The 21,144-nt window shown below is 37.7% G+C and overlaps 1 protein-coding gene across 1 annotated transcript in view; it reads left to right on the forward strand.

The window, feature by feature from the left end:
• The window catches only part of PRKAA2 (protein kinase AMP-activated catalytic subunit alpha 2), a 118,125-nt gene continuing 96,981 nt past the window's right edge, over nucleotides 1–21,144 (forward strand). Inside the window, exon 1 of the mRNA XM_007947401.2 lies at nucleotides 1–94. Coding sequence (XP_007945592.1) covers nucleotides 1–94 — 94 coding nt within the window. The remainder of the gene's footprint in view (nucleotides 95–21,144) is intronic.

A 21,144-nucleotide genomic window follows, 5' to 3' on the forward strand; every position in this document is an offset into this window, starting at 1 on the left:
ATGGCTGAGAAGCAGAAGCACGACGGGCGGGTGAAGATCGGACACTACGTGCTCGGGGACACGCTGGGCGTCGGCACCTTCGGCAAAGTGAAGAGTTGAGTACGCGCTCGAGGCCGCTGCGCGGGGCAGCCCAAGGCGCTAGAGGTCCCGCCGACCCGCGAGAACCGCGGGCGGGCGGACGGGCAGGCGGGCGGGTGCAGGGCCTGGCGGCAGGTGGAGCTGCCCGGGGCCGCGCGGAGCTTGGCTTGGGAGAGGGGCCTGGTGAAGAGGAGCGGCGCTAGGGGACGTTTGCCCAGGGTTCCAGATCCAGTGCCAATTTCACTTTCTGGTAGTCTGGAGCAAAGCACTTCTCTCTTCACTGAACTGTAGTTTGCGCTCCTGTAAAAATGGGAGATTGGTCTACATCTGTGAGGTGTCTTCCAGTATGAATAGGGCTGAGGAATAACACATGTTACTGATTATTGAGTTCCCAAGTACCCTGTTGAGTGCTTTTCATGTAATCTTTAATTCCAGTTTGGTGAAGACACTCTCACTGCAAAGGTGAGAAAACTAGGATCCCCACAGGTTTAGTAACATGTCCAAGGTCACACAAATTGGCAGAACCAGGATGAAGTCTAAGATGTCTTCCAATTCTGGCATTGCTGGGAGTTCTCTGCCATCCCCAGCTTTTTTAATGCTGAGACTCAGTTGGTAGGGCTGGCTGTTTAGGGGATGCTCCAGAGGCTAGGAAGTGGGGTAGATCTTTTGCTGGGTAGGTGAAACGCTGGAATGCCTCTGGATTAGGTCAAGGCTTAATTAGAGATTGGTTGGCCTGTGTAAAAGGAAGGCTTCTGGGGTGGGGAAAATGAATAAGGTTTCTTGGTATTGGGCTTTTGAGGATTTAGGCTCGGGGTCAGACCTGCTAAGACATGTACTGCTAAGGTCTGTTTCTTGGTGATGGAAGCCCGTTTTGGAGCTGCTTTTGGGTTTACTTCTTACTAGTTAAGTATTGAACTCCCTTTCTCCCTTTCTCCTCTGTTAATGAGAGTCACATGGGATTTACTTGACCTGTCCTTGCTCCAGAACTAGAGCCAGTTTATTAAAAATGCTTTCTGTTTGACTGATGAGGGGTTGACTTTGTTCATTTTTTTTCTTTCTTGTGTAGAAATGTTAAATAGTTAATCTGCAGATTTTATTCTGTGGTCTCTGTTTCCTTGTAAAATCACATTTTAACTTCAAGTCCAGACTGTTGAATAGGGGGAAAAGACTCATTGTTCCTGAATTCCTGTGGTAAGGATGAACTCGTATTTGCTTTCACATACCTGATGCCCATTCATTTGTTCAGAAAGTACTTATTGAGCATCTACTGTATACTAGGCACTGTTCTAGGCAATGCGACTACAGCAGTGAACAAGTTAGGAAGCCAAACAATAACTGAAATATATATGTGAAATGTATAGTATGTTTAGATAGTAGTAAGTGCTTTTGAGAAAAATGAAGCAGAGGAAGGAAGATAGAGAATTTTGTAGGTTGTTCAGTTTTCAATAAAGTGGTCAGGAAAGGTGTCACAGACAAAGTGGTAATTATGCAAAGACCTAAAGAAAGTTGTGAACTTTGAAGTCCTATGAAGGCTGTGAAGTTCTGGATTGTTTTTGAAAGATGTCATAAATAGAATAGTTAGGAGAATATATTTAGAAGGAACACAGGAAGATCCAGGGGTTGGATTAATGCCTGCAACATTAGTTGTCGTTAAATATCATTACTGAGGAGTGCTGTGTTATATCATAGTTACTCAAAACAGCACCTTTGCCATCTGAACATGTACATGCACCAAGTTATGTAATTTACCCCCTATCCTTTTAAACTGTTAAAAGTTTTTGTCTTTTTTAATTTCCCCACTGAAATCTGGAAGGACACAACACCCATCAAATCAATCAGCCCATTGTCAAATGATGACTTAACTTGCTTTTGTGTATACTATTGAGCTACTACTATGAGTTGGCTTCTTAAAGTTCCAATAGAAGGAACTTTGACTTATGAGAAATCCTTTTCTAGAGAACCCCTGTCCAGTGAATAAACAATAGGAGCAGGTTTCCTAATACTGTGTCAGAGTCTTACTAAAATTATGTTGTGGATTCCCATCCAAGATTAGAATCAGTACAACTGTTAGTTTAATAGATTATAGAATTGCTACAATTTTAAGTTACTCATTTAATTTTTCAAGACAAATGAAGCAATAGCACATGTAGTTTTTGAAGCAACTTTATTGAGGTATATTTTACATATTATAGAATTCACCCATTTTAATTTTAAGTGTACTGATCAATGATACTCAGTAACTTTCTCAGATGGTGCAACCATCATCATAAATCAGTTGTAGAACATTTTCATTCCTAAAATAAGATCTGTCATGTTCATTGATAGTTAATTCTCCTTCTGACCCCAGCCCCAAGAAACCATGGATCTATTTTCTGCCCCTATATATTTGACTTTTCTGGATATTTTGTATAAACGGGATCATTCAATGTTGAATCTCATGTCTGACTTCTTTAATTGAAAGAAATGTTTTTGAGGTTTATGCATGATATAACATGTATCAGTAGTTTATTCTTTTTACAAAAAAAAAAAAAACAGACTCACTGCGGTCAAGTCATTTCTGACTCATAGAGACCCTTTCTTGGGTTGCTGAGGTGGTATTTCTATGAAAGTAGATTGCCCAGTCTTCCTTCCGAGGAGAGGCTGGTGGATTTGAACCGCCAGGCTTCTGGTTAGCAGTGAAATGCCTTAGGTACTATGCCACCAGACCTCCCTTATATTGCTAACTACTTCACCACTGTATGGATATGCCACTGGTGAATTGTCTGTACATCACCAGTTGATTGACATTAATTATTTTCAGTTTTGGGTTATTACAAATTATGCCACTGTGAACATTTGCATGCAAGTCTGTGTGAACACGTTTTCATTTATCTTGGGTAGATATCTAGGAGTGGAATTGCAGGGTGGGTTCATTTTATGCTTGATTATTTTAGGAAATGCTGAACTTTTCTAAAGTGCTTGCATACCATGTTTGAGCCCCTTTTTGTTGCTTTTGTGTCCATTTGTTGAGGGTTTCCATCATTATTGTGGACCCTCTACCTATGTCCTTTTCTAACCATTGGTCTTTTCCTGATGATGTGTCCAGAGTAGCCAGTGGTCTTGAAGATGGTGCAGGACTGTTTAGTTCTGTTATTCATAAGATTGCCCTCGTTGTTGACTAAAAGGCAACTAAAAACAGCAACAACCACTAATAATGCATGAGGGTAATCATGTATTCACATTTTCACCAAGATTTGTTAACCAACAAAAAATCCAAACCTTTGAGTTGATTCTGACTCATGGGGACCCCTTACTGTGTGCTTATTATAGTTATGCTGTGAAGTAACATCTCCTGGCTTTACCTTGCATTTCCCTTATGAATAATGATATTGAACATCTTTTCATGTACTTCTTAACTATTCGTACATCTGATGAAATGTCTTCTGTTTATCTTTGTCATTTTTTTTGGTTGGTTTGTCTTCTTATAAATTGAGTTGTAAGAATTCTTAGTTAATTCCGAATATAAGTTCTTTATTGGATATGTTTTGCAAATATTTTCTCCCAGTCTATTGTTTTTCCTTTCAGTTTCTTAATTGTAGTTTGAATGATAAGTTTGAATTTTGATGAGGTCCAATTTATCATTTTTTTCTTTTTATGAACAGTGCTATTGGTGTTATATCCTAGAAATAATTATCCTTCATTGAAATTGTTCAACAAAGGATACTTTGCAGCAACTTTATCTTCTTTCTAGCTAGCAAAGTATCAAGAGATTTATTGCTTTTGTTTTCAAATAATTACCTTTATTGAATTTCAGGAAATTAAGTAAATGTTTTACTAATTTCCTGCATACTTTTCAGATAACAGGAAGAATAAGCAAATGGAAAAAAAATAAGATTTTTTATAAACTGTGCTACCTTTGTTGAAATATAAATACCAAGTTCTAAATGATAAATCACATTTCGGATAACTAACTGATTTTGACTCCCATGTTAGTATCAAGATCTAAACAAGACATCTGACCATTCTGGGCCTTGTTTTCTTACTCTCCTAAAGGAGAACATTAGAAGACATCATCTGTAAGAGCCTTTACAACTTTAAAATTAAACTGATTTTTTATAAGATTTAATTAAAAAAATGAATATGTTTAATTGTTCTTTCTGGGTTACTGGATATTTGAATTACTGAAGACCAGAGAATGTAGATGTAACATAGAACAGAAAAAAAAAAAACTAAACTCACTGCTGTCGAGTTGGATCCGACTCACGGTGACCCCTCCTTGGGTTTCCGAGGCGATACTATGGAAGTGGATTGCCCAGCCTTCCTCTGAGTGGCTGGTGAGTTTGAACCACCAGCCTTCTGGTTAGCAGTCAAATGCCTTAGGCACTACGCTACCAGAGCTCCTTATGCTATATGGAATATAAAGTCAAAAAACGTAGTATACTATTTTGTGAGTTTTGTATCTATAAAGATATGATTTGCATGTCCATAAATATTTACTAAAGATTGAGTCAATAAGATTTAAATATTTTTATTTTAGTCCACATTTAGAGACAAAACAGTTTATTTTTGGAGCTCCATGTATGGATTATTAAAATTTATTTATTTATTTTTGTTACCAAATTTTATTTGGATGGCTCAGTGCATTCCATTTCTTGTATTATGAATGTGCTGAATTCGGACAGTTGGAACCCAAATTTCTTAGAAATGCCAGGTGTTTCAGTTTCTTTTCTTACTGTGAAAGTAACCTTGAATAGCAAAATGAAGAGAACTTGAAGAAATGATTTGATGTCCTGTAAGGAATATTGGTTTAGGAAGGCATTAGCCTGGGATTTTAATTCCCTTTCCACCACTACGTATATGACCATCACACTTCTCAGAGCCTGTTTCCTTTGTAAAATGGCATGAGTAACAACAGTAGACTTATCTACATCCTAGACTTTTTATGAGGAGCAAATAAGTGGAGGTATATAAATAGTGTTGAAAAAGGTGAAAAAACACAAACAAACCCAAAACCAAACTCGCTGCCATTCAGTTGATTATGACTCATAGAGACCCTCTTTGGGTTCCAAGGTGTTAAATCTTTGTGGAAGTAGATCACCCAGTCTTCCTTCCGCAGAGTGGCTGGTGGGTTTGAACCATCAACCTTCTGGTTAGCAGTCAAATGCCTTAGACACTGTGCCACTAGAGCTCCTTTGAAAAAGATAAAGTGCCATACAAATAGATGACACAGTTATGGAGATGAAAATGCTTAACTGCTGTGGGTAAATTCTTTACTCTGTGTGAGGTGTTAACAAGTGCTTCTATTTTTAGAAATGCTTTCAATTCTGTTACCAGCAGTGAAATAGAGCTGCAATAATCTGCCCCTAATTTCTGGTTGCCTGTGTTGGCGAAAGTTCTTAATAACTAATTTATTTGTGCTATACGATGCTTAATTATTAATGTTTGTATTATAAAACAGGGAGCTTTGATGGCGTAGTGGGTAAGACATTTGGCTGCTAACTAGAAGGTCAGCAGTTCTAACTCACCAGATGCTCCACTGGAGGAGGATGAGGCAACCTACTTCCTTAAAGATATATAGCCTTGGAAACCCAATGGTGGTAACTGTGAGTCAAAATTGACTCTATGGCAGTTGGTATAGTTTTTTTGGATGTTAAAATACAGTATCTTTTTTTAGCTAAGTCACATAATGTGTTTATTTTCAGAAATATGGGAAATGAATAAAATAAGAATGAAAGAGAAAATAGTGAAATAATAGTGAATGTTTGTATACGCTAGTAGCTGAACTGGTTTTACTTTTGAAGTTATGGAAATTCTAAAAAAATATTAAATAATAGTTCTAAAAATAAAGCTATGTTTTTTTCTCAAATATTAGATTATTAATATTTGAATCATAATCAACTCAATCATATCTGTCAATTAGGTCATGATGTGGTATTTAGATTTTTTTTTCCAATCATTTATATGGTTTTGACATTGGTAATTTTGTCCTTAACTTTGGAATGGATTTTGTTCATTTTGTGTAATTAGTTGGTTGACTTTCAAAAGGTATTTTCCTATAAGAAATAATGTTATAGGTGGTGGTTAGTGTTCTGGTTACCTAGTGCCGCTCTGACGAGAAATATACCACAAATGGGATGGCCTTAACAAACAGGAGTTTATTCTTAAAATTTGGAGGCTTTAAGTCCAAGTTCAAAGTGCCAAGCTCTAGGGGCTGGGTGAAAGCCCCTCTACCTTGGGGTCCAGCTCTGCCTCCTGCTCCCGGCCCATTGGAGCTAGAGGTGTTTCTACATTCAGACAGCTGCTGGATGCTGAGGCTGAGAAGCTCCAAGGTTGACAAGTAAAAAGGCATATTCCCGATGTTACCACACAGCAGGCCATTGACTTAAGTCCATTATAAATCCTGAGGTCGACAGAGCATAGCAGGCTGCTGAGCAATGACACAGCTACATGCAGGGTCCAAGTGTGCCATAGGCTAGAGACCATTTCCCAGGGCTGCTGCTTAAATACAGGAAGCAGACCACATTCCCTAAGGCAGCTACTCAGCACAGTAGATTCCACCATGGAGTTGGGGAATACTACATCCAGCTGCCCAGCCACTCAACCACACCCGACCAAGTTGACACAAAAACATAACCACCACAGTTAGGTTCAGGTAAGTCCACAAGGCATCATGGTGTGGAGACTTGGAAGACCTGATATGGAACCTTTGCTTTGTCATAAACTAGCTATGTGGACTTATGCCTCAGTCAATTGAGCTATAAAAAGGGAAATAATACCTTAGGCTCTGTTACATTGTTGTGAGAATTACTTAAGAAATGTAGGTGAAGAAGTACTCTAAAGTATTTATCCCTTAGATACTTTTTTTTTTTTTTTTAACTAACTGTTCTTGGTGAAGGTTTACATAACCATTTAGGTTCTCAACTAACAATTTCTGCACAAATTGTTCAGTGACATTGCTTATATTCTTCACAATGCGTGAACATTCTCACTATTTCTATTCCAGTTGTTCCTTATGTATTTTTATATACTTAGGTCCTACATAAATCCATAACTAGCTGACCTGTGTAAGAGTAATCTGTGTTCTGGTTCTGAGGCCAGAAATTTATTTGATGAGAGGGGAAGAAGAGTTTACTATCTCCTGTCTTTTTTTCCTTCTTTTATGAATGAATATGTTCAGGAAACTTATTCTGTAGAGACTGCTGATCTATCTCCGTTTGTTCTACAATATTCCCCATGCATATATGAAAACATGTAACATACATATATACCAGATCCCATGGTGGTCATCATAGAAACTGTTGGAGGAAGGAGGCAAAAGCTCAGGATGGGGATAATGTGAGTGGCAGCTGGCAGTTTTGTACGTATGGGTCATTTTTAAGGCAGACTTGGCTTGTAATAACACCTAACATAAGGTTTATAATAAATTAATAATGAAATAAGATTAATGTTTTAAAAGTATAGAAAAGGCAGAATCTGAGTGCAAAATACCTTTCTACCAAACTTTCCCCTAACGTATTAGAAAGGATTTTTTAGTTTGATCCTATCTTGGGGCTATTACCTGAGTTCCTGGACTTTTCCCGTTTCCTCTTGCCGACATAAAAAAACAAAAACCAAACTCACTGCCATTGAGTTGGATCCAACTCATAACACTGTCTTATACAATTTTTAATAAAAATGAACCGAAATTGTCAACCACCTTTGCGGTTCATGTTAGTTTTCCTTAATGCGTTTGGTACCACTTTGTAAGGACAGTGTTGTTGTTGTTGTTATATGCCATTGAGTCGGACCCGACTCATAGCAAGCCCTCCTTGGGTTTCCGAGGCAGTATCATTATGGAAGTAGATTGCCCAACCTTCCTTCAGAGGAGTGGCTGGTGGGTTTGAACCTCCAGCCTTCTGGTTAGCAGTCAAGTGCCTTAGGCACTACGCTACCAGAGCTCCCTGTAAGGACAATAACACCTCATTTATTCACCTCATTTATTCTTAGATTCTTGCAGTTTCCTGGATGGCAGAGAAAATACTTTGTAGAGAATATACCCTATTTTTTAAAACCAAGCAGATAATTTGATCTAGCAGGAAGATCTAATCTCAGATCCTTTAAGAGAAAATGAATAACTGGATGGCATAAGACTCCTAAAATATTGACTGTGTTTTAAAAGTGAAGGGAGCAAATCTGCTTATATATTTATTAAATGCAAATATAAGACAGCACATTTCATCACGTTTATATTTTTTATATGTTATTTAAACAATTTAATGCATATGCAAAGCAATGTGTTTATTTTGAAATGTGTTGAACCATTTTATTTTTAGCATGGTGTTACTAAGGAAAGAATTCCAGGCAGTTCTTATCTCTGCTAATAATAGAGGCTTTTATCACCCCTTCAAGGGAACAGTACTGTATTCTTGCTTAAGAGGTGTCTTATGCTTACCAGTGTTTTGTTTCTGATAAATTTTATTGTATTTCTTGTTGGTGGTGCCTTTATTTTAAACCTTTGACAACACTTTATCTGACCTTAGATTTTTTTTTAAGAAGTCTTTTATATGATTAAAGATAGTTATCAAATTTTGGTAATTGCTGTGTCTTTTTCTGAATGCTATTGTGTTAATATAAGGTGATCTGGTGGTGTAGTGCCTGAGGCATTTGACTGCTAACCAGAAGGTTGGTGATCCAAACCCACCAGCTGCTCTGCTGGAAGGAAGATGGGGCAGTCTACTTTCGTCAAGATTTACCACCTCAGAAACCCAGTGGGGTTGCTGTGAGTCAAATTGACTTGAGGGCAGTGAGTTTGGGTTTTTTTTTGGTGGTGGTGTATTAATATATTAAAATACATTGATTTTTCAGACTCTTCCTTATTCATATTTTATACATTTATGTACTGTTAAAAACATAATGAACGGTATGTTATCATTCAGTCTCTTTCAATTTCTCTGTCTAAATTATAAATTAGTTATGAGGCAGTAACATTTATTCTAATAGAAAAAATGGAATTGAAAATTTTAAATACTTCATAAAACTTTCTTCTTATTTTATAAATTGTAACTTTACTTGAAAATACATAAGCATTACTTACTTTCATTTTCCCTTTTGTATGTGTCTGAGGATAACTTGGTGTTTTATAGTATTCCATAATTGACTTCAGTTCTGTTCTCTCAGCCTTAATGAAATCATACAACAAAGTTGTATGAAGCATTTACTGTGTTTAGTCAGATTTTAAGCAAATGTTATTGTATATATTTTCATAATAATAAAAACAAACATTAAATACATTTAAAAAAGAAAAAACCACCATTATTCATTTAGAGGCAATTAATGAGGACAGACAGGAAGATGTTGAAGACAGGAAAAGCAAGGAGGGTGAACAGGAAGGCGATAAAGCATGTGGAATGAGAGAAACGCAAAAGAAAAGAGGACACATAAGGCCAGCATTGGAAAGATATGAGAAAAGGAATGATTTAAGCTTTGAGATAAGTGTTTCTGACAGGTTCCTAGAGTAAGGACATGGAAGGACATTTTTTTTTTTCAAAACTTTGTCCCTGACTTTTGTAATCCTGACAATTTTCTGAGCAATTTAAAATAATGTGTTTTATACTGGAATTTTCTTTTTAAACTCTGTTTCTCATCTTAAGTAAGTATGTAAAAAGTAAATTGATTTTGTTAATGAAATTCTCTATTGACTACATTTTGAGGAATTACTTTAAAGTTATAGTCTAAATTTAATGTAAATACTGATTTTAAAAATTGAGCATAATACAGCATATCATGTAATCAGATCTCAAATAAGGTATGGTAGAGCAAGTCTTTGCTCAGAAATCACTTTCTTATGGAGGCCTTTCCTAATCTATTTAAAACAGCCCATTTGACCACTTCCACTCCTGTTACTTTCACTCTGCTTTATTTTCTTCATTTATCATCATTTTATAATATATTTATTTTCTCCATCAGAATGCAGGTTCCACGAGGACAGGGACTTTTTCTTAGGACACGTGTATCTTTAACATTTGGAGCAATGCCTGGTATACATTAGACTCTCAGCAAATATTTGTAGAATGAATGAATTAGGAGAAAAATGTCTTCAAGGTTACGTGAGTTTGTTTTCTTAATAAAAATTGAGTGCATGTTACATATTGTTGTTGTTGTTGTTGTTATGTGCCGTCGAGTCGGCCCCGACTCATAGCGACCCCTCCTTGGGTTTCCGAGGCAGTATCACTACGGAAGTAGGATTGCCCAACCTTCCTTCCGAGGAGTGGCTGGTGGGTTTGAACCGCCAGCCTTCTGGTTAGCAGTCAAATGCTTTAGCCACTATGCTACCAGAGCTCCTATGTTACATATTAGGATTTAGAATTTTAGAGATTAGTAAAACTGTTTTATTTCATGTTTTTCGTGACTTTAAGCAATTCTTGACTAATAACATGTATCTGATCTATAATGAAAGTCACAGTCCTACCCCAGCCCTGTCCTTTAACTGAACACAGTAGTACCCCTTTCTTGATTATTGTCATCCATTGGCCATTTTTCCTTATCCTATTACTACTAGACTCCATCTCTTCCCTGTGCCATAATCTCTTACATATAATGCTGGAGTTAAAAGGATACACAGCAGCATAGCTCTTCTCCATGAAAGTAAGCAGTCTTGGTATGTTATCATCAAGAGGGCCTGGTTATTGGGACAAAAAATAGTGTAGGAGTTTTGAGCTTGTGCTTTGGAGACAGACACAGCATCCAGTTACCACTGATTGTTCTCTAATTTCTGGTTTCCTTATCTGTAAACTGGACTTAATAATATTTACTGTATAGAGTTCTGAGGATTAAATAAGCTATGCATATAAAGTGCTTAATATGGTACTTATTCAGTCAATGATGTTAATCAGTGGTAGATCAAAAGGAAAAAAGTCTTTTGCTTCTTGGTCAGAAATCTTCTTTAGAGAACTTTAAAGGACTTTCAGAGAAAGGAATTTTGTAGAAAAGCAATGAGACTATGTTTTGTTTCCCCATGGGTGAAGAAGGGAGCCTTGTGTTATTTGGCAGGAGTCCGGTGATGGTAGTGGTTGGAACATATGTGTGTCAGATGACTCTTTTGACTCCCAGAGTGAAGGCTCTTAATATGAATAAATAACGGTTGCTGCCCCCGCAACAAGTTCCAGCTTGCTGATACATATAGTATACTTGGCTTATCATAGCCTATGTATTGGTATAAAACCAACCAACCAACCAAACAAACAAAAGTTCACTGCCATCAAGTCAATTCTGACTCATAGTGACCCTCATTGGGTTTCGAGGTTGTAAATCTTTACAGAAATAGGTTGCCCCATCTTCCTTCTGTGGAGTGGCTGATAGGTTTGAACTGCTGACCTTCTGGTTAGCAGTCAAATCCTTATCCACTCTGCCACCAGTGCTTCTTCCAAATGTTCTTTCTTATTTATTTTTTGAAGCATAACACACATACAGAAAAACTGTATTTTTAATACAATAGTGCATATCTTATGCAGTCCACTCTGCCACCAGAGCTCCTTCCAAATATTCTTTCTTAATTTTTTCTTGAAACATAACACATACAAAAAGCAAACTGTATTTTTATACAAATAATGAATACATTATACAGTTTTTGCAAAGTGCATGTGATGGTCAAGGTTGTGTGTCAACTTGGCTGGACTGTGATCTCAGTGATCTGACAGTTATGTAATTGAGTAGCTATATAATGATTTAATCATCTATTTTGTGATTTGATATAATGTGATCACCTCCATGATGAGATCTGCTATGAGCAGCTATCAGTGGAAAGGGAGTTTCCTAGGGAATTTGGTCTGCATCTAATATGTATGGACATTCTGGGAAAGCTCTCTGGCTTTTTGCTCCTTCTGACTGCCAATTCTTGGGACTTGAGTCGGTGGCCTGTTGTATTGCCTGCTGAAATCAGGATTTGTTAGCCTCTGCAGCCTGTGAATCAGCAGCCTGCTGTTTTACCTGCTGATTTTGGATTCATCAGCCTCTGCCCAAGAGTACTGAGAATTGAGCAGAGATAGCAATCACTGCTTAGTAGAGATCTTCATCATCAGGGCAGGCTGCAATTTTATGCTAGTTATCATTTATGTATACACAGCATACATTCATAATCATTTACCTAAATGGAAAATTAGAAATAAGAGAGAGACTAAGGATATAGAAACAGGATAACAAACTGTTGACCATTTAGATATAATGCTAAATGGAAATTGGAAAAACCTTCTAACTGAATGCATACTTATAGGATATTTAGTTATGGGAATAGCTCCCACAGCCTCAAGAACTAGAATTTCTTGCAGTAGAAAATACACTTTAAGATTACAAATGGTATTTTGTAACAAAGTAACATTAGAATTAAAAGACTCAGTGTTGCAACTCAGACATGCTGTCCTTTTCCTTATCTACAGAATTATCATAAATTCACAAAACAAGTTTACAGAGTTGAATAGTTTTAGATAATATCTTGGCCTCACAGGGAGCTGTTTTCAGTTGATTAGGTCACATGCTGTGTGTGCATCTAAGGTACTACTACCGGTCTCTACTTGTCTGGAGCAGGAGAGAAAGAAGGAACCCTAAGTCTCAGAGAAGAAACTATCTACAGGGCTAATAGCCTACACAGGCCTCACCCTCATCTACTCTGAGACCAGAAGAATTAGATGGGCTGAGTACTACTATTGACCCTGCTGACCAGGGTCACAATAGATGGACCCTGGTAGAATGGGAGAAAAACATGGAACAGAACTCAAATTAAGAAGTCCAGACTAAGGAACCAGTTAAAACTAGAGGACTCCCTGAAACTATTGCCTCGAGATACTGTTTAAGCCTTAAACCAAAATCATCCCCTTAGGTCATCTTTTAGCAAAATAACAGTTTGGAACACAAAACGAAGTACAGTGCTTCGGTTAACAAAACAAAACTATATGAGACCAAAAGGTGAACAGTCACTGTGAAGTAAAGATGAAAAGATAAGGGTAGCAGGGAAACTAGAGTATTGGAATCATAATAATCAGAACCCATTTAAAGAGAATGTTGAACCCTGCAACACAACAATGTAGCTCCTGCTTCCATGCCAATATGATGAAGTTGTGTGTTTGTCCTCTGCCCTGCATATGTTTGCTTTTGCAGCTGAATGAGACCATAGTAAAGAAAGAAAGTCAAGACAAATGAAGGAGGGAGAGATGTTCACCATCCATGCTGAAAAGAGCAGTTGGACAGCATTAGAAACTGGATCGAGCAGGCAGGAGGGCACGAAGCACCCTAATTTGTTTCTCATTCGTGGCTTGATTTTGCAACTTCAGACTACTTGGGACTGCTACCTTCCAGAGAATATCCCACGTGTCAGAAAAGAGAAGTTCCATTGTCTGAAGGTTTTTTTTTTTTTTCCATCTTATGTTTAAATTTGCTCATAGGCTGTGCTTTCTGATGAGAAAAACTTTGCCATGTTTTCACTACAATTATAGTCAAACGATTAGAATTCTGCCACTAAGGTTCTTTAAAGGAGCTCTGATAGCATAGTGCCTAAGGCACTTGACTGCTAACCAGAATTCTGGCGGTTCAAACCCACCAGCTCGGAAGGAAGATGGGGTAATCTACTTCTGTAGTGATACTGCCTCAGAAACCCAAGGAGAGGTTGCTATGAGTCTGGTCCGACTCGACGGCACATAGCAACAATAACAGCAACAAGGTTCTTTAAAAACAGTACTATGTGTAAAAGGGGATTTGGTTTTTACTTTTTCTGATCACTGATTTGTCTAGCTTTGCTGATATCAAGAATTCTTCTGTTGTGGGAAAAAGTTATAATCAGTATACATCTCTTTGTTTTTGTCACTGTTCTAATTGTGTCATTTGTATTGCTTGAAAATATTTCTTCTATAAAATTAAACTAACCTGCTATTCTGGTTACCTAGTACTGCTCTGACGAGAATATACAACAAATGGGGATGGCTTGAAGAAACAGGAGTTTGTTCCCTTACAGTTGTTGTTGTTATGTGCCATCGAGTCAAACCCGACTCATAGCGACCCCTCCTTGGGTTTCCGAGGCAGTATCACTACAGATGTAGGATTGCCCAACCTTCCTTCCGAGGAGTGGCTGGTGGGTTTGAACCGCCAGCCATCTGGTTAGCAGGTAAGTGTCTTAGCCACTATGCTTACTTTAAGTCCGAGTTCAAAGTGCTAGGCTCTAGGGGCTGGGTGAAAGCCCCTCAACCTTGGGCTTCAGCTCTGCTTCCTGCTTCCAGACCATTGAAGCTGGAGGCTTTTCTGCACTCAGCTGCTGGCTGCTGAGGCTGACAAACCCAAGGTTAATAAGTTACAAGGCATAGTACTGATATTACCAAACCACATTGCAGGCCATTAATTCAAGTCCATTGAAAGTCCCAGGAACGGCAGAGCATGGCAGGCTGCTGAACAACGACTTGGCTACATGCAGGGTTCAAGCGTGCCATAAGCTAGAGACCATCCCAGAGCTGTTTCTTATATATGGGAAGCAGACCACATACCCAGAACAGCTATTCTGCTGCTCTGGTAGACTCCACCATGGAGGTAATTACCAATCTCAAGATGGGGAATAACTACATTCAGCTATCCAGCTACTCAACCAGGCCCAGCCAAGTTGACACACATAGTTAACCACCACACCTGCCTGAAGAACAGGGGAAAAAAAAATGTTGATACATTGTGAAAAATGTAACTCCTGTCGCTGAATAATTTATATAGAAATTGTCAAATGGGAACCTAATTTATTGTGTAAACATTCACTAAAAATATAAGTATTTAAAATAATTATGTGTAGACACATAGAAAATGCCATAAGCTATATAGCAAGAACTAGTTCAGTTTTCAGGTAGAAAACAAAACCAGTAATTGTCTCCAGTTTACCAAGAGCTATTTCTAAGACAGTGAACAGCATCTGAATCTGATAGCCCACAATGGCATGCTGTAATTTTCTATTGAAACATGCAATTCTATAGTCACCCTCCTTTTGCCCAAAGACAATCTCCAAACAAAGTTTTTTATTGATCTTAAAATAAGGCTGGGGAAGGAAAATTGCTAGATAGGTAGGAGACAAGTATTGATTTGGGAAAGGCAATATACCAAAAGCAAGTGACCAACACAATAGCACTGAGGAAAAGGAAGATACAGAGAGCTGCACAAGAGGTACAGAAAACAAAGTTAAATACTTTTACATATGCAATATTGCATTATCAGTAATAACAAACATTAATCTACAGGTGGATCCATAAGTAGATAGGCTGAATGATCAGGTATGTCTAGGGAAAAGGCAATACATCCATGACCATGTGTAACTTGGCAGATGATATTTCTAAATACGTATTTGTATGTGCTGTAATAAGAATGTCTATAGTAGAGGTAAAAAAAAAAAAATAATAACACTGGTCATCATTACTTACATAAATGAGCAAGACTGGTAATTTATCATATAGGCCTTTTAAATTTGCTTTCCTAGAAGTTTTCATAAGGAATCTCAGATTGAACTTATAGCAGTCTTTTGAAGCTAGGAAACCAAGGCAAGAACTTGCCTTCAGATTTCACCTGTAGTACTACAGATTTGGATGAGTGCCTCTCTTCTGGAGATTCCAAAATATTGTTAAGATTCCTGGGTCTGGCAATAAGTGACCTTGTGTAAGAATAGGAAATATTTCTTATATCTGGAAAAGAGAACATTAAACATCAGCAGTACTCCAAACAAGACTCATAATAATCCTCAGTCTGTTCAGTTCTATGTAGTTAATTTCTTTTCCACAAGATCTTGGGTTTGTAGTCTTGTGAATTCATCAGCTTCTCCACAAATATTCTGGAAATCCTGATTCAGTCCAGTGACATGGTCTCAAATTTATTTTAGCAGTATCATTAGAAGTACATGCTCAAAATACCTGGCCTAGTTCTTTCCATGGAACAGTTTTTCCTTTTTTAACACAGTCCCTTTATGTTGAAATGCTCTGACCTGTAGTGGATTGCGAGCACTTTCGGGAATCAGAATAAAAACTATCTGTAGATGGTAAGACTTAAAATGGCCATGGTTAACTTATTACTAATAACTTTTAGAAGTAAAAGAGGTGATGATAATTCATTATAAAAGTAATGTAGTTGACAAAGAAATTTGGTTTCCTTGGTATGCAAAGCAAAATAAAGTCAATTAAAAAAAAGCTTTAGACAAAATCTCTCTAAACATAGTAATTAACTTTATTTTCAAACAAGAGTGGATATTATGTCTTATTTGTGAGAACGAATGAACATAATCTTTAGAAAGGAACTTTGGATATAACATATAATAATCCTGGGACTTAATATAGTATGAATATACCAAGCACATAGTTAGAATACACCAAGAACAAAAGAGATTCGGTAATCTAGTATAGGTCCTAAACATCTGAGTGGAATACAAATCTACAGGTAAATGATGGGAATTTCCAGTTGAAAACCACTGGCCTTATGAGGTGAACATCTACAACAGGGTACACAGAGAAAACGTAACCACAGGGAGGAAGTGGGAAGAGAGCTGTTACATTGTGGGGATTGCAGTCAATGTCATGAAGCAAAATGTGTGTGAACTGCTGTATGGAAAGTGATTTGCTCTGTAAACTTTCGCCTAAATCACAACAAGGTAAACAAAGTTTAAGTTTTAAAAAGTTAAAAACAAAAGGCAAATACCTGAACACTTCTTTGGAAAGGGATAAATCAGAAAAAAGATCAAAACAAAATGAAGAAAGTCTAAGGTTCATGCGGGATACCATTGAAAGGAATAACCTACGTGGAATTGGAATTCCAGAACAGGAAGAGACAAATAAAACCACAGAAATAATTCTCAAAGATTTGTTGGAAGAAAATTTTCCTGGTATGATGAAAGATAAGAATATATCCATTCAGGAAGTCCAATGAATTCCAAATAGGATAGACCTTGTGGTGGTTACGTTTGTATGTCAACTTGGCTGGGCCTGGTTGAGTGGCTGGGTAGCTGAATGTAGTATTCCCCACGTTGAGACTGGAAATCACCTCCATGGTGGAATCTACTGTGAGCAGCTGAGTTGCTGCCTTTGGGTATGTGGTCTACTTCTCATATGTAAGAAACAGCTTTGGGAATTGTCTCTAGCTTATGACACGCTTGAACCCTGCATGTAGTCGTGTCGTTGCTCAGCAGCCTACCATGCTCTGCTGACCTTGGAACTTTCAATCAACTTGAATCAATGGCCTGGCATGTGGTTTGGTAACATCATGGCTGTGCCTTTTTACTTGTCAACCTTGGGTTTGTCAGTCACAGCAGCCAGCAGCTGTCTGGGTGAAGAAAAGCCTCTAGCTGCAGTGGGCCAGGAGCAAGAGACAGAGCTGAACGCCAAGGCTGAGGGGCTTTCTTTCACCCAGCCCCTAGAGCCTGGCACTTTGAATGTGGACTTAAGCCTCCAAATTGTAAGAATAAACTCCTGTTTGTTAAGGCCATCCCATTTGTGGTATATTCTTGTCAGAGCAGCACTAGGTAACCAGAATAGACCCCAAAAGAAAATCACCAAGACTTATCATCATCAAACTCATCAAGACCAAAGACAAAGAAAGAATCATGAGAGCAGCATGGGAAAAACAAAAAGTTACCTACAAGGGGCAACCAATAAGACTAAGCTCAGATGTCTCGGCAGAAACCATGCAGGCAAGAAGACAGTGGGATGGTATATATAAAACCCTGAAAGAGAAAAATTTCCAACCAAGAATTTTGTACCCAGCAAAATTGTCCCTCAAATATGATGGTGAAATTAAGAAATTTCCAGATAAGCAGAAATTAAAGGAATTTGTTAAAACCAGACCAATCTTACAAGAGATGCTAAAGGGAGCCCTTTGGATGGAGAAGCAGCAATAGCCAACCACATCTGACAATTAACACACATGATGATATAACCCAGAAACCAAACCAGCTATGGAAGTATCCAAAGTAAATAAGCCTACAAGATTGTAAACAAGGAACCAGAGACATCAATTGACAAATGAGGACAACTACAAACCAAAAAGAGGGAAAAAACTGTTGTTACGGAACTTGTAGATGGTAGAGAAGTCAAGACAACTACAAGATAGAATGGACTGTTCTAAACTTGGGAAGAAAACTATAAATCACAGGGTAACCTCATAGAAAAATGATAAACCTTCACATCAGAATAAAAAAGAGGACCAGCACAAATATTTAGCAAATACTAAAACAACAGTAATGAAGGAAGTGATAACACGATTCATAAACAAAATGAGCTCAGTATAGAAAATTATAGGGAATAAAGAAATCAACACCATGAAAAAGCACATCACAAAAATGACAGCAACAAATTCAAATTTGCCAATAATTACATATCTGGCAAGGGACTTATCTCTAAGATTTGTAGAAAACTCCAATGCCTCAACACCAAAAGAATTAACAATCCAATTGAAAAATGGGCAGAAGACATGAATAGACACTTCACCAAGGAGGATATTCAGGTGGCCAGCTAATACATGAAAAGATGCTCACAATCAGTGGCCATCAGAGAAATGCAAATCAAAATAACGAGATACTGTCTCACGCCAGCACTGATTATGGCAAGGTTCAACGAGACAGAAAATAAATGCTGGTGGGGATGTGGAGATATGGGACTCATACACTGCTGGTGGGACTGTGAAGTGATACAATCACTGTGGAAAACAATATGGCGATTCCTTAGCTGGAATTGGAGATACCATTTGACTCAGAAATCCCATTACTAGGTATGTATCCTAGAGAGGTGAGAGCCAGGACAGGAGCAGATATATGCACACTCATGTTCATTGCAGCACTATTTACAATAACAAAAAGATGGAAACAACCTACGTGGAAGAGTGGATGACCATACTGTGGTACATACACATAATAGAATGATATTCAGCACTAAAGAATAATGTAGAGTCTGCAAAACACCGCATAATATGGATGAACTTGGAGGACATTATGCTGAGTGAAATCAATCACAGAAGGACAAATATAGTATTAGTTGGTTGTTGTGGAGGGTCAAGGAAAGGTTTATATATGGAGGGAAACTTTCTTTGTTGGTTGGCAGGGGTGGGATCAGAGGGGAGGGAACACTGCCCCCCCCCCAAAAAAAAAGCATTGATCCATGTCACTTTAGTTTTGTGTATTTCACTGTACATAAATTATATTTCAATAAAAATGCATTTTTTTAAAAGTTAAAAACAAATACTGCCGAAACGATGCTGGATTCAAATTAATGAAATCAAAGTCATGAGCAAGTTAACATTAAAAAAAAAAAAGTAACTGAAATTATGACTGATGTTGTTGCTGTTGTTATGTGCCATCGAGTCGACCCCGACTCATAGCGACCCCTCCTTGGGTTTCCGAGGCAGGGTCACTACGGAAGTAGGATTGCCCAACCTTCTTCCGAGGAGTGGCTGGTGGGTTTGAACCGCCAGCCTTCTGGTTAGCAGTCAAGTGCTTTAGCCACTATGTTACCAGAGCTCCTTATGACTGATAATACTATACTTTTATTGTCTAATATCAGGCATCACCAGGACATATAATGAACAGTGAGGGCACTGACAAATCTCTTGGAGTTTTATACAATTTCTGAAATTCATTACTAACATTCTACCCATACAAATTTTAACCTAAAGAAAATTAGGCACATCTTCTGATTTGACAACAAATCTCGTGCAACTCATAATATCAAATAAACCTTATTATTTCTAGCACTTTCATTTTTACAAAGTGACAGAAAATAAATCTTTTGTGACTCTCCAGGAGTCGTATAGTGCTTAAGGCACTTGACTGCTAACCAGAGGCTGGCAGTTCAAATCTACCAGCCAGTCCTCGGAAGGAAGATTGGGTAATCTACTATCTGTAGTGATACTGCCTCGGAAGCTGAAGGAGGGGTCTCTGTGACCCGGCAATGAGTTTTGGGTTTGAGGTGCCCACTGGGAAATTTCAAAAGATAAGATTTTAGGTATAAAAGATAAAATTTAGGATTAGATTATGGGAGGGCAAAATAGCAAAAGTTGTTGGAAGTTTTAACATTTGGTTAAATAGGATCACACATCGCTGAGAAATAATACTTGAATATTTAACCAAAATGACAATAAAACAATTTGATATAATTGAAGAACCTTGTTGTTGTTATGTGTTATTGAGTCGGCCCTGACTCATAGCGACCCCTCCTTGGGTTTCCCAGGCAGTATCACTATGGAAGTAGATTGCCCAGCCTTCCTTCCAGGAAGAACCTTAGCTCTTTCAAAAGAAGACTTGATGCTCTTAAACAATCAAGGACATGGTAAGGTCCACACAAGCTCAGTAACTTATTCTAATGAGACACAATCTTTGGCTTCTAGTCAGATTACACTGAAAATGAAGATAACCTTTCAGAACATCTTACTAAGAGCAACCTAGTGATTAAAGAACATTTTGTCATTTTAACAGAGAAAAAACTAAATTCTAGTTTTGCATATTATTTGGTACTAAAACTCTTATAAATAAACCTGTCAAATCTTAGCTTTGACTATAAGAAATAACATTCCTTGTTCCCAAACCCTTTACAACGTTCCATGTCCTTTCAGGTTTTGCCATACACTTTTCTCTTTCTCATTTTGGAACATTTAGTCTTTTTATTTTAGGACAAAATAACTCTTTCCCCTTAACATCACATGTACTCAATCTAGTCTAAATTTGAGATTTTAAGTTACTAAAAAGATCTTGGGAACTGTTGAAGTAAATTTTTATTAGAACAAATTTATTATCTAGGAATATTACACACACACACACAGTCACTGCTGTCAAGTTGGTCCTGACTCATAGCAACTCCTCCTTGGGATTCCAAGGCAGTATCTCTATGGAAGTAGATTGCCCATTCTTCTTTCCGAGGAGTGGCTGGTGGGTTTGAACCGCCAACTATTCAATCTGTATAAGTGCCTAGTTATCACCAAACCAATCAGAATAGGGCTTTTTGAAGGGAGGTTATAATCTAATTTGTTATTACCATCCAAAAAAATAAACGAAACCCATTGTCATTGAGTCAGTTCCAAATCACAGCAACCCCCATTGAGTTTCCAAAGCTGTAAATCTTTTTTTTT

This window comes from Orycteropus afer, unplaced genomic scaffold, assembly GCF_000298275.1.
Source record: "Orycteropus afer afer isolate SDZICR_OR568_19922 unplaced genomic scaffold, OryAfe1.0 scaffold00183, whole genome shotgun sequence".
NCBI lineage: Eukaryota > Metazoa > Chordata > Mammalia > Tubulidentata > Orycteropodidae > Orycteropus > Orycteropus afer.